This window comes from Onychostruthus taczanowskii, unplaced genomic scaffold, assembly GCF_017590055.1.
Source record: "Onychostruthus taczanowskii isolate IOZ18803 unplaced genomic scaffold, ASM1759005v1 scaffold3, whole genome shotgun sequence".
Lineage (NCBI taxonomy): Eukaryota > Metazoa > Chordata > Aves > Passeriformes > Passeridae > Onychostruthus > Onychostruthus taczanowskii.
In genome coordinates this window covers 13,016,359-13,029,028 of record NW_024500349.1, presented here as the reverse complement: position 1 = coordinate 13,029,028, position 12,670 = coordinate 13,016,359, and the positions used below count along the sequence as shown (strand labels likewise).

The following is a 12,670-nucleotide window of genomic DNA, read 5'->3' as shown; positions in this document are numbered from 1 at the left end:
GATAAATACATCAAGGTATTTGACAGTGGGTTAATTAAATTACAGAAGAACATACTGATTCACACAACATATCTTGTCTCCAGAAAGAAAACGCTTATGAAGAAAAGGAAGAAGAACAAGCACTTAGTACAATTATGTAAAAGAGACAGGTAAAATGTCATCTCAGAAAACAAATATTGGCTGTCAAGCAACTAGGTAGAGTAAAACTACAAAAGGGAAGGGTGGAGCACTGGAGGGTGTTTCTTGCCCTATTTCTCTCGTATTCGTGTTCTTTACTGGCTAGTACAATTCATTCTGACTGTCTGAAGAAGAAAAGCCTGCCAACTAATCTTGGAAGCCAAGGGAAATAGATTAACAGAGGAAATGAGTAGGCCTGGGCTTCAAAATTCACCTTCTCCAATTTCCCCTTCTTCCACCTAAAATGCATAACTAAGCTGTCATGAAACCACATGTTGTAGTGGTAAAAAACCATTTTGTTATTTTAGAATCTCTGAGCCAAGAACATGGCCAAAATTGTGACTGAAAGCTGAAAAGACTTGTCAGTATTGGCAGGATATAAATTTCAAGAAAATGAAGAAAATCCCAGCTGGTAGAGATCACTTTAGCTCTTTTAATCCACATTGCTGATCCACACCAGCTGAAAATTTGAACCTTCTTTTGGGTTGTGTTATTTTTAAGCAGCTAAACCTCAGACTTGAGTACAATTGTTCAGTCCCATGACAAGCATAGTGGAAGCAGAAAAGAGCCAACATGTCCCAGTCACTCACTGAATCCTTCATGTGCCAGTCAATTCTTATTAGTGCTATCAAATCACCTGCAGCTGTTCCCAAGTCTCTCTTGGGAGCTACAGTGAGACACAGAAACCCCCCCCAAAAGTAGAAGCCTTTCTGCTTTTAACATTCCCTCATGTTCAGACCATCCATGCCACCTACATTTTCTATGAGTCACCTTGGCGGCCTGTAACACTCTCACTCTGCCAAGGACAGGACCCCAGATTTCGTGTCACATGTTACCCAATCTCTTCTTCCTCACTTATTCTACCCATGAAATGAACTGTGGCATCTCTTCCCATCAAGAAATTTCCTCGGCCTCCACAGTGAGCAAAAATTCCCTGGCAGCACCTAGATCTATTAAATCATACAAATACAACTTTTGAGAACAAAACTGGGTCTGTCAGATGGCTGATGTCACCCTTCAGACACTCACCAGGGTGACAATGGCACATTCAGCAGTCAGTTGAGCAGCACTGAACAACGTCCGGACAAAGCGGTAAATCTGTTTCTGCTCCGGGTCATGTTTGTCATAGTCTGGTGGCACTTCGGATTTCTAAGGAAGAAATACTTCCAAATAGGTGACTGAAACAAAACGAAGCAGACAGAAAAAAAAAGACAGTTCACATGAAAGGGAAGGAGAGGCAGATGAACTTACCGAAAGGGGATGAAGGTTTTCATCAAAAATATCTAAGAGCATTCTTCCGTCTGTGTCCCTAAAAGCATTAAAACCAAAGCACTGTCATTATCTGAACACAGCAGCACACAACCCTCACAGACACAAGTGCACCATTCAAACTCCAACACTCCCCATGCTGAGGGGTGCTTAGAACCACTGATGAAATGGGATGTGCAAATAGAGGTTGCACATACTCTGCCAAAAGGCCTTCATGTAATATGAAATTAATATTACAAAACATGCTAAAACACTCAGCTTTCTGTGGCAAAGATACAAAACTGCTTTTTACTGTGAGGCTTAAGAAATACTACTGCAAACTTGATAAAACCAGCACAGCTTACTCTCCATTTCTCCTTTTTTTAACTTACTCATGTCCACCCCTGCAGTCTCTCAACTCCTCTTCCTCCTTTATTACCAACATTGTAAATGTTTGCTAATATGCAATGCTATTTTTACAGTAATCTTCTAGTTAATACATACATGCTTCACTTTTAATTTACTTGAAAAACCCTATTGTACGAATGATTTCTGAAAGCCAAAAGAAGCACATACAAACAAAAATTCAGACAAAATAATATTCCTACTCATTGGTTTTATTAGATGATTCCCTGAAATCCCTGTAGCTCAATATCAGCATGCACGCTGATGTAACTTCACAAGCCTAACATCCAGGATGCAATGTAAGATTTTTGCTATATGTGACTTTGGCAAGGACACTAAAAACACAAAACCAAGAAGTATAACTGTACCAGAACAGGCACTTTATGGACAGATGCATCCCTGTGACCTACTTATTACAGTTCTGTCTTTATTTTTAGCATCCCTGGTACTCTGATCATACAGTTCTTAACAAACAAACCACTGAATATATTTTCTATCTTTACTTAGCAGCACGTGTCTCTCAGAGCATGCAAACCACAAGTTTTACAGTGGACTCATGTTTGCAAAATACATTTATTAACTCAACATCTGAAGGTGCCATTTTTTCTACTAAAATGGAGGCTAATACTGGAAAGAAACATTTTTAATATGAAAAAGAGCACCTAAATTAAAACAAACAACCAACAAAACAAAACAAACAAACAAACTAAAAGAAAAATAAATAAATAAAACCAAAACCTGGACTGGGGTAATTACGAGAAAATTCCTATCAGCAAGGATTCTAGGCCAGACTCTTCTAACCCTACCTAAAAACCCAGTATCTTAATGCAGAAGTAGTCCTGCTGAAATGATTGGTGTGCTACAGTAAACTACGGCACTTGACAATGCAAATAATTTCCTATTTTATTTCTTCAGGATGTAGCTGCTATATGCTATGAAGTCACACCTGACTGCCTTCAAAAATCTGTTTAAAAAAAACTTGAGAGGTTTTTGTTTTCACTACAATACACATTGTACTCTTTCAAAAATGGACCATTTACTGATTACTCAAGCATTCTTTATGGTCAGTTTGCTGGGGTTTATTTTATTTCTTTAGCAAATTCACCAATGCTTATGCATTCCTTCAAAAACAAGATGGGTGTAGTTTTTTATCACTTGTTGAGTAGCTAAGACATCAAAACATGAAGAAAATGGATCAGTATAACCATGATAGGAGACACTGGGAAAGGAAGGAATGATAACTAAAATGCTACAATCAAATTAAATGTGAGAAACGTGAAGAAATATTATATTTCATGCATAGCTTCTCAAAAAATTAGATTGGTGAGGGTTTGAAACATTAGGAAGTAATTTTGGTTGAAGTTTTCCTATGCAGGAGAAGAGGACCAACTAAATACTGTATAAAAAAGAATTCTTCTCTGGAAAAGCAGATGCTTGACTCATTTTCTGTCAAAATGAACCTGAGTCAAAGAGTCACAGTGGTTTCATACTTCCCATCCCCCCACATGAACCAAAATCTCCCACATCAGCTTCCTTTTCTCCTATAATAGCAGGAAACAGAACATATGTTTTGCTCTTGCTGTTTCAGCAGCGAGCACAACTGAGTGCTGTTATCACATTGTCCCTCCACTCCCAAATCAGAGAGAACCCAAGACCCAACAGTTGTTTCACATCGCTCACTTCAGAGTTTCTGACACACGTGGGCCTGGCTCCAGCATCACTGCTGGGACTGTCTGTCCCACCCCAGGCACATTCCAGGGAAAGCAGCAGCAAGCAGTTTCCTGAATCAATCACCTCTCCATCCCAAAAGTGAAAGGACAGATAGCAACTTTCCCAAGAAAGTAACAGTCAGAATGCATTTGTTTTCAAGATGCTGACACAGTACTCTTCATTTTATAAAGGTCTGGTGTCTCTGTCTACCAGTTGTAGGTCACAATTGCATCAGGCTCTGCAAGCCCACGAATGGGCATAATTTACTGCAGACAGGGATCAGCTCCATGGCAATAGCACAGATGGCCATGTCTGGCACACTGTGGCTCTGGGTGCCCCTGGCTCTGGATTCTTCCTGCTCACTGGCAAACTCTTACTGAGGTTTCTCACCCTTTGTAGTCTCTAATGTGCCCCATTCTCTCAAGCCTTTTACTCAGCTGCCATGGTACTTAGCAGAACAATTAATAATTGATTTCCACAAAACTTTGGAGCCCGATTATCTTTGAGATCTCTATTATTTAGTCAAGCATAGCAAAAACCCACTAGCTAACCAAACTAATCCAGGAACTATGGAAAAAGGGGGGAAAAGGAACCACAGATGGATAAACAAGTAATCCAAGCATGAGCACTCATGCCTTATTTCCTGGTAAATGAGATTAGAAGTTTGAGAGAAGATTTCACTCCAACTTTTGCTTTACATATTGCCATGTTTCAGTCCAAGGTCTTAGAAAGTCTTCCAAGAGCTTTGAGCGGGAATCAAGCCCTAAGCCTTTCTGCCCTTGTGCACATGTAAAGGTTTCTCTTGAGATGTCAGCCTTGTTTCAAGAAGTGTGATGGGTTCCAGTGACCTGAACCATGGTCCTGAATGACGTACCAGCTGAACTTTAAACTCATGAGTAATTCCTTTTGTTCTAGTTGGACTTCTTATAGTCCAGAAGAAAAAACGTCTAAGTGGCTTGATAAATCAAGATCTAAGCCAAGTTCTCTGAAAAGGCCAATTGAAAAACCATGGACACAGAAGTCACTTAAATTATTTATACAACCTCTCCTTAGAAATGTCAGGAAATGTTATTTTAGGATACTGTGACGTATCATGAGGACAGGGAATTTAAGATACAAAAGCACAATTCAACATGAAGAAAACTCATATATGTGCCAAGTTACTTTTTAGAGAACCTTTTTTCTATTCAATTTCAATCAACTTGACTGAGCAGAGATCTGAAACACACTACACCAGGAGAGATAAGCCAGGACCTGCCCTGTTTCTGAGGCATCTTGAATTACATCTGTTCACAATGCCACTCTTACTGTATACTTCATGGGTTTTATTTCAAAATCCTAACTGATCACTGATATACACAGTTAACTTTACAAAGGTGCAGCTAAAAACATAAAACTGAAAGATACCATTCAGATTTTTCTACATGTAAGTGCAACATATGCAACAATACAGAAGTGCTCAATGCATATAAAACCAAACACTGAATCATCAGAGCTTTTGAATGTTGAGCTATAGTTCCATTATTTGCAGTACTTAATCCTCCAATTTTAATTTTTCTATGTAAAATAATACATATAGAAAATGTAAGTGTTTCTTATTGCTAGCCTGTAAGTTAAGAAAATGAGTACCCAAAAACATTTTAAAAGAAATTAAGCATGGATTTTTAGGGTTTGAGCAGTTCACTTGTTTCAATAAAAGATATTTTCAGTACAAGATTCCACTATTCACATACCTGTTTTTGATGTGGTAATATATTGCAAGAGCTACACTGTAAAGAAAAATACAGAGTTAATATCTCAGGACTGCCATATTATATTTTTTGTCATATTGCATGCAAATTTAAAACCTAGCAAAGAGCATGACAAACAGTATATGGTCACTAGCCCATTTTCTTTTGTTCACTCTTAGTTATCAGGAAAACTGTAAACAGACAATTTTATAATATTTGTTTTGTATGCTCCAACTACATCCTTTTTACTAGTAATTAAGTAATTTACTTCATATTATAATCATATTCATATTATCTTCTTATTTCACGTATCAAGCTGCACATACTTTCCATTTAATGCCCTACTCCACTAAACCCAGTGATTAAAGCCCTACTGACTTCCAAGGCTGAAGACAAAGCATCACAGCCATTGGACATTCTCTTTAGTTTGGCTGCCAGGTTAGCACAAAATGCTTTAACCACCATTGGCATATGATTATATATTTAAATGCATTGCTTGTGTCTGTCTTTATATAGCTGCTCAAACAGCAGACTCAAACACCAAGCTCCTACAGCTTTATGGCATCAAGTTACTTATTTTAACTCAGGAAAGACGACTCCCTGAGTAACTTATTGCATTATGCATTTCCCCTACTCTCAACCACACACCAAAGCACCCCTGTTTATATTCTGCACACAGACAAAAAGTGTCCTTGTATTCACAGAAAGTTAAGATTTTGATTACATACACAACTAACTGATCTCATTCCCATCTGAGATGGAACAAAATTAAAGCATAGGTTCTTATGATTATCCTCCAGTTTCCAACTCCCAGCTCTTGCTTTAGTCACAATACATTTTTATTGAAGAACGAAGCCGAGCCAGCACTCTCCCTACTCATTGCAGCAGCATAAAACCAATCTAAGCTAAAGGGGAAAGAGGATGGAGGAGAGAATTCACTGATTCTCTTTGTAGACAGTTTGTTTCATCAGTGATTCACTGTAAGATATTTATGTCTTATACTGATGCAAAATTCCCCCCTTTTCCCTAAAATACCTTTTAAGAGTCAATTTGGTTGCTCTCTGATTTTATTACAGAATTTTTACATGAAAACTGAGATACTGCATGTTAGGAAAAGAATATGTTTGAGCTAAAACTCTAACAGAATTTTAAATTATTTCAGGTTTGATTGTGTTTTTTTCTGAATAGCCATACAGTTGAAAATATTTTTCTCATTAAAAGAAAATATATTTTACTAAATTTTTATGAGCTTTTACCTAACTTTATTAGAAGTTCTTAGAGCATACATGCTTTTTAAATTTGGCTTTTTTCTACAAACACATATTTAAGGACTCAAGAGATAGGGTATACCACAGACATATGAAGACCACAGTTATTACTGAACAAAAGAAAAACTCACATTTATGAATGAATTTGATTTGACAGAAAGATATTCACAAAATGAATTAATCCTAAAATTTAATTTTAAATTATGCCCCTAGGAACACACGTGCAGCTCCAGTTCACTTAATGAAAGCAGATGCAAGAGCCTATGTGCACCGCTTTGCTTGGTGCCTTCGTAACAAAATGTCAAATTAAGTTTATAAAATATTTACTATTTAGAAATCTGTATCAGAATCTGAAAGTCTCTCAGGGCTCTAAAAGAGTAACTCATCCAAGTTTCATTCTACCTTTCATACACTGGTTCAGCTGGCACTAAGAGTGCTGAAATGATGATTATGGAGCTTTCCATCACCCTGCTCCAGCCACCCTGACTGCTGCAGATGCTGCAGTGCATACAGTAATATTTTAAACACACCAGTGCATAACATGACCTAGAAGAGATAAATGAGCTGAGCAAAATGCCTCCCTCTTATATTTACCTATGTGCAATACTTATTTTCCTGCAGAGACTGTAAGGTGTGGGGGAAAAAAATGAAGTTGTACTACAAAAGCAATAATCCTATTGTCTCCTCACCCTTCAACCTGCCAAATGTGCAGCTGGACAGAAGATGCAGAGACTTTGTGTGCCAGAGTTCAGTTTCTCACCTTCTGTGGTCCCTTTTCAAGCCCTGTGAGCCCTTGCAACTTCCAACCCTTCCCATGCTGGCAGCCTGGCCTCAGCCCTGCACAACTCCTGCCCAATCCCAGCACTGGCTCTTCCAGCTCTTCTGTTCCCCACCATGCACCTGAGCCTCTCCCAAACACACCACCCCTTTTCCCAACTATCAGCTCATCCTTCTGTGTCCTGAAAATACTTCTTGGCTGCTGCACCTGAACCCATTTCTTCTTCCCACGAGCCATGGCAGTTCTAATGCAAAAAGAGACCCAAACCCCACCTAAAAGGCTGCACTTATTCTGCATACAAAGGATTTTAGAGCAGAAGAGTATGAGATTCAAGGAGGAAAAAAGGCAAAACACATCAGAAATGGAAAACCTTTTTCAAGTGTTAATCAGAACTATTTTTAAGTTACTAGTGACAGAAACCTGAAGAAAAGCAAGACTATATTTCAGGCAGAAAGAGCTGACAAGGAATCAGGCATCAGTTTAACTACAAAACCTTTCTCCTCTCCCTTCTTTTTCCTTTAACAGAAAAATTAAGGACTGTCTTAGTTACCAACATTACAAACTCCTTTGGATGTGTTAGTCTAAATAGATTTGTCTCTCATGTAACACCTCTGCAGCAGAGATACTGTCTTAATAAATTTTTGCATTTGTGTACACCAAGGTAACCAACCTACAGCCAACTCAAGACAGGCTATCAGCAACCATTAAAAAAGAGCACAAAATGCCTGAGCATTTGGCCTCTATTTTCCCCTTGCAGTACAAAACATAAAGAACAATACTCTAAAAATATCAATTTCATTTCTCTGCAAAAGTAAAAAAGCACCAGTGAAACTTAAAATGCTCATCTGACACATAACCCAGTAACTCCGGAGCATGACTGATTAAATAAATTTATTATTTCAAAACCTTTGAAGCTTGCTTAGTAATGGTTCAGAAATACATATACATAAATACACACATAAAATGTAAGTGCTAGCAAAAATAAATAAACTGTAAAACCCACCATTTGATGGTATACTTGAGGTTTGGTTGACTGACCGTGCTGTCATCCAGGAAAATAGTGGAGCAGGAACTGTACTTCCTTCTCAACTGCCCAGGAGGATGCTATGAAAAACAAGCAAAAGAACAATGGCAATTATGTAATACCAAAGCATTTTTTTTGAGGAAATGTAAGAATTTAAGAAAGACAAATTCCTGTCTCTCACAATGATGCACACAGTAATGTGATCACATTTTGAAAGATTTCAGAAAGTTCAGAAATAATTAACAGTGCAATAGTCACAAATATCCCTGCCTGAGACTTGCTAATGCTTTCAAGTTCCAAACCCGTGTCCCTCCTTCCCCAAAACCATGCCAAAATTTTTCTGCAGGCTTACTCAAATACATACATACACTTGGAAAGCAAAGATTAATAAGACCTATATTTCTGTCCTCATTCCAAAAGAGTAAATGGAAGAGTGAAAAAGAAATTGTGTTAGCAATGAAGACTAGTTTAGCAACATATATAAAACCATGTTTGCAGAAAAAAACATTTAAAACCCTAAAAAAAGCTCCTAACATAATGAAGTAAGGGAAACAGGTCTTTACAGTAGAAGTACAAAATTAACAAGGAGAATTCATTAAAAATAATTTATCAATAATAGATTGTTATCAGAAAGGAAGAAAACTGATCAATGGACAGAAGAAAAGTGTATAAGCAAATGAAAAAAATCTCTTAATAGAAAAGGTTTTCAACATATTTCAATCCTTTTTCTGTACTACCATAGAAAAACACTGGAAAATTAAGCCCAAAAAATGGCATTTGAGAATTTGAGAACTCTATTTCTAAATATTTGTTGCTGAGAGAGCTTCTCCATCAGCTGTTTAGAGCAGCCAGCACTCCACCAGACTAAAGAGAACAGTTTCAATCACATCAGCTAATAGCTCTCAGAGTCCATAATCCTCTTTGATTCTATCTTTGCTTATTCCATCTACACTAGCAAATAACTTGACCAAGAACCTAGGTCAGGAAAGTGAAGATCAGTCAAATTACACATTTGACTCAACAACAGAATAGGTTTAAAATTCAGTTGGCATATCAACATGGAAATTTTAATTCATCTTACAATTAATGTAGTTTCCAGTGTTTCAGTGGAGGGATCAATGTCAATGCCATCAGCTGAATTCACAGGTATTTACCAGCTCAGAGCAACTGACTACCCAGGATCCAGTCCTGTGACTCCTACCTCAGTACATCTTCCCCTGCCCACTTTCCAAAACAGATATTATTACAAGTGCCAGCATCCATCAGCTCACCAATGTTCCACTTTCCATAGGCAGCTGACTTCTTAACAGCATTCACTACCCAGACAGACAGACTCCTGGTAAAACCTACACACGTCTAAGTCATATTTCTGTATTTCACAGCCATGAGTGAAAAACCACACAAAGTCTCCTGTTAATTGAAAAAAAACCCAACATCTTCTGAAGCTGCGAGAATTGTAGAAACATTATGTTCAAATTATCTGAAAGCTTACCAACAAATTCTATCAAGGTCCTTCATTTGACCAATAAAATTGTTGGCTGAACTGCTTTTCTTGGAAGTGAAAAAGTTTACTGAGAAAATAAAAAACACCTCTTTTCAAAAATCCTTCAGAACTTTGGAAAGGTATTTTGTAAAACTTTGCAAGCTGACAATCCATCTACCTTCCAAGCTATTGTATGTTAAGCAAGAAAGAGAAAAACTAGAAGTACTGTGAATATTAATGCCATAAAATTTATTATCTAGCATTGATGCACACAGAGAGAATTACTAGGGGACTGGTGACTCACAGGCCTTATTCTATCACAGTTGAGTTTAAATATCTGCATTAGTCTGTTGAAGGCATGATAAATGCAAAGCAACTTAAAACCAACAAAAATGAGATTCTAGTGGCTGGGGAAAAAAAGGGAGATGTACACATATCTCAGAATTGTTATTAAAAAAACCCAACACATGGAAAGTTTTCTTTTTGCATAATAAGTGTCAACATGCTTTAAAGGTTTAGATGAAATTTAAGATAAATATACCTGATTCATTCAAGGCAAGCACAATTAAAAAACAGAAAATAACTCTGCAGCAACATCACTATCAGATTTAAATTTTCCTATGTAAACAGCACTCTAACATTTGGCACACGTCAATAATTAGAGCAATGTGCCTTATTTCTGAAACTACCACATCACAGAATTCTTCTTGGATATTCAGCCCACATCACACTTCGTTAGGCTTGGAACTTTTCACACCTCAGGAAAATATGTGGTGTCTCATGCCTCACTTTCTGTTCACAACAACTTGGCAGGAAGGAGCACCTCTGCCACTCAGAAGAATGGTGCCAAGTATAAAGCTGCATCCTTGGGTAAATATACACACACCTGTGCCATGTGAATAACTGACCTGTGAGGAGGTAACATTATCAGTTTCTACTCTGATGTCCAACTGCAGCCATCTGATACAGCAGGTAACAGATTTTCCGCCTTTTCCAATTGCTGGAAAACACCCTCAGTTTCATATTTTATCTTGAGTAAGCTGGGAGATATCTGAAGTCACACAGTTCAGTTAAACAGACTTTTCTGAGCCCCCATAAAATGCTGCAAAGGAACCTTCTCCATCCTTGCCAAGGACAAAAGAGGTTATTGAGCATCAGCTCAGCATTCAGCGCTGTCCTACAGACAAATTCCCTTCTGTGTCCATTTCAATGGGATAGGTCCGTGACCAAAATTCTACAGGAGCTTAATACCTTTGTATTTGAAATCCATCACAGCTGACCACAAAAATGCTCCCATTTAGACAAGTCAGAGAGGCTCTAATTAAGAAAAAAAACCAAAAGAGCCGAGAGTGACTATAGAGCTTTTGGAAAAATTAGCCAAATTATCTAATGAGATCTTTCTATGGTTCTATCCCACTATAAGGCTGGCACAGGGAGAAGGACAGACTGGTACACCTCCTTTTGTAAATCTTCATATGCAAAAATGAGCATAGGACACATGTGAAGCCTTGACAACTTCTGCTATTACAAATATTTACTAATTCAATGCACCTCACTGATATGAAGTGGGACTCACTTTGCAGGTATTTTCAGTAGCTACAGTACTATTTCTGTACCCAAGCTGAGATGCCATAGATGTCATGCCTCTCAACTTCAGCAAGACTTCCAACTTCATCTCACATAAAATTCCCAAAGGGCAAACCAAGGAAAACATGGCAGGTAAAAACTACTTGGAAAATTATATTCTGATTAGCCAGGGATCACTTTCAAACTGGAAGGTATAAGTAAGGGACATTCTACAGAGGTACCAGTCAGCTCCACATAAAATACTGACCAAAAGCTTTGATCACAGTATCAAAGTACTTTTTATTGAATTTGCAGCAGACATTAACTAGCAGAGAACATTTTTCTTTAAAAAATGCAATATATCAATAGAATTTATAGAGTTAACATGTATACAACAGAGTAGAGCACCCATCCACTCTGCTTCACTGTATTTCAAGAAAGATGAATTTATTTCAGAGTCTGGAGGGCGGAGAAGCAACATCAGTCAGAGATTTGAAAAACTTGATTTACAAGGGACTGTAAAGGCACTCTGGAAAGGTTTTCTTCAGAAACAAAGCAAAAATAATGGCCTTAAAGTCATGTTGAAGGAAGTTACAAAGAAGAGGTGATGGCATGGTGTTGCTCTCCATGACCCTTGTCGATGGGATAAGAAAGAGCAGGCTTATATTAAACTATGGAAAATTAAGATTGTATTAAGTGTGAGAAGAGGTGATGGCAAAAATACCCAAGCTACCACCTTTTTCTTATACCAGGGATACCTTAAATTACTTGAGCAGTGATAGACTCTCCATCACTGAAAGAGTAAAGAAGAGATAAAACAAACATAGGCCAGGAATAGCTTAGACACAGGCTTCTGCTTCTGGACAAGAAACCAGACTGAACAAGCTCTTGAGATGAATTCTGGACTAATCTTCTGTCATTTGGTGGAGAGGATTCTTAGCTCTTTACTCCAGAAGCAGTTGCTATTTTTCTCATTTGAACCAAAGACATTCACTAAGAAATGCTGACATTATAGGTCACAATGAATATGAAATAGGTATTGCATGGAATTTCTGTCTTAACAGAAGAAGATAAAACAGAAAACTCTGCTTTATAATGTGCTATGTTTTTGAATGTGTTACAGAAAAAGCCATAAGAGATCAAGGTTCAGTTTCCAATAATGCAGGTGTTCCTAGCTCTTGAGACTAGCAGTTTTTTCCCCTTGTACAGCAAGTACTAAGTAAATATCACTGCTTTATTTTCTTCCAGCTTCCTCCTGACACTTTCCAATTTTCCAAATCC

General features: G+C 37.7%; 1 protein-coding gene across 4 annotated transcripts in view; it reads right to left on the bottom strand.

Moving 5' to 3' along the window:
* Positions 1 to 12,670, bottom strand: part of CCNY (cyclin Y) — a 118,897-nt gene that overhangs the window by 21,352 nt on the left and 84,875 nt on the right. For 2 of the 4 annotated variants that reach the window (XM_041408680.1, XM_041408681.1), the window contains 4 exons: positions 8,320 to 8,420; positions 5,274 to 5,309; positions 1,429 to 1,486; positions 1,207 to 1,326 (listed from right to left, as the gene is read on the bottom strand). In XM_041408680.1, coding sequence (XP_041264614.1) covers positions 1,207 to 1,326; positions 1,429 to 1,486; positions 5,274 to 5,309; positions 8,320 to 8,420 — 315 coding nt within the window. The remainder of the gene's footprint in view (positions 1 to 1,206; positions 1,327 to 1,428; positions 1,487 to 5,273; positions 5,310 to 8,319; positions 8,421 to 12,670) is intronic. The other 2 variants (XM_041408684.1, XM_041408682.1) reach the window with 1 other exon arrangement.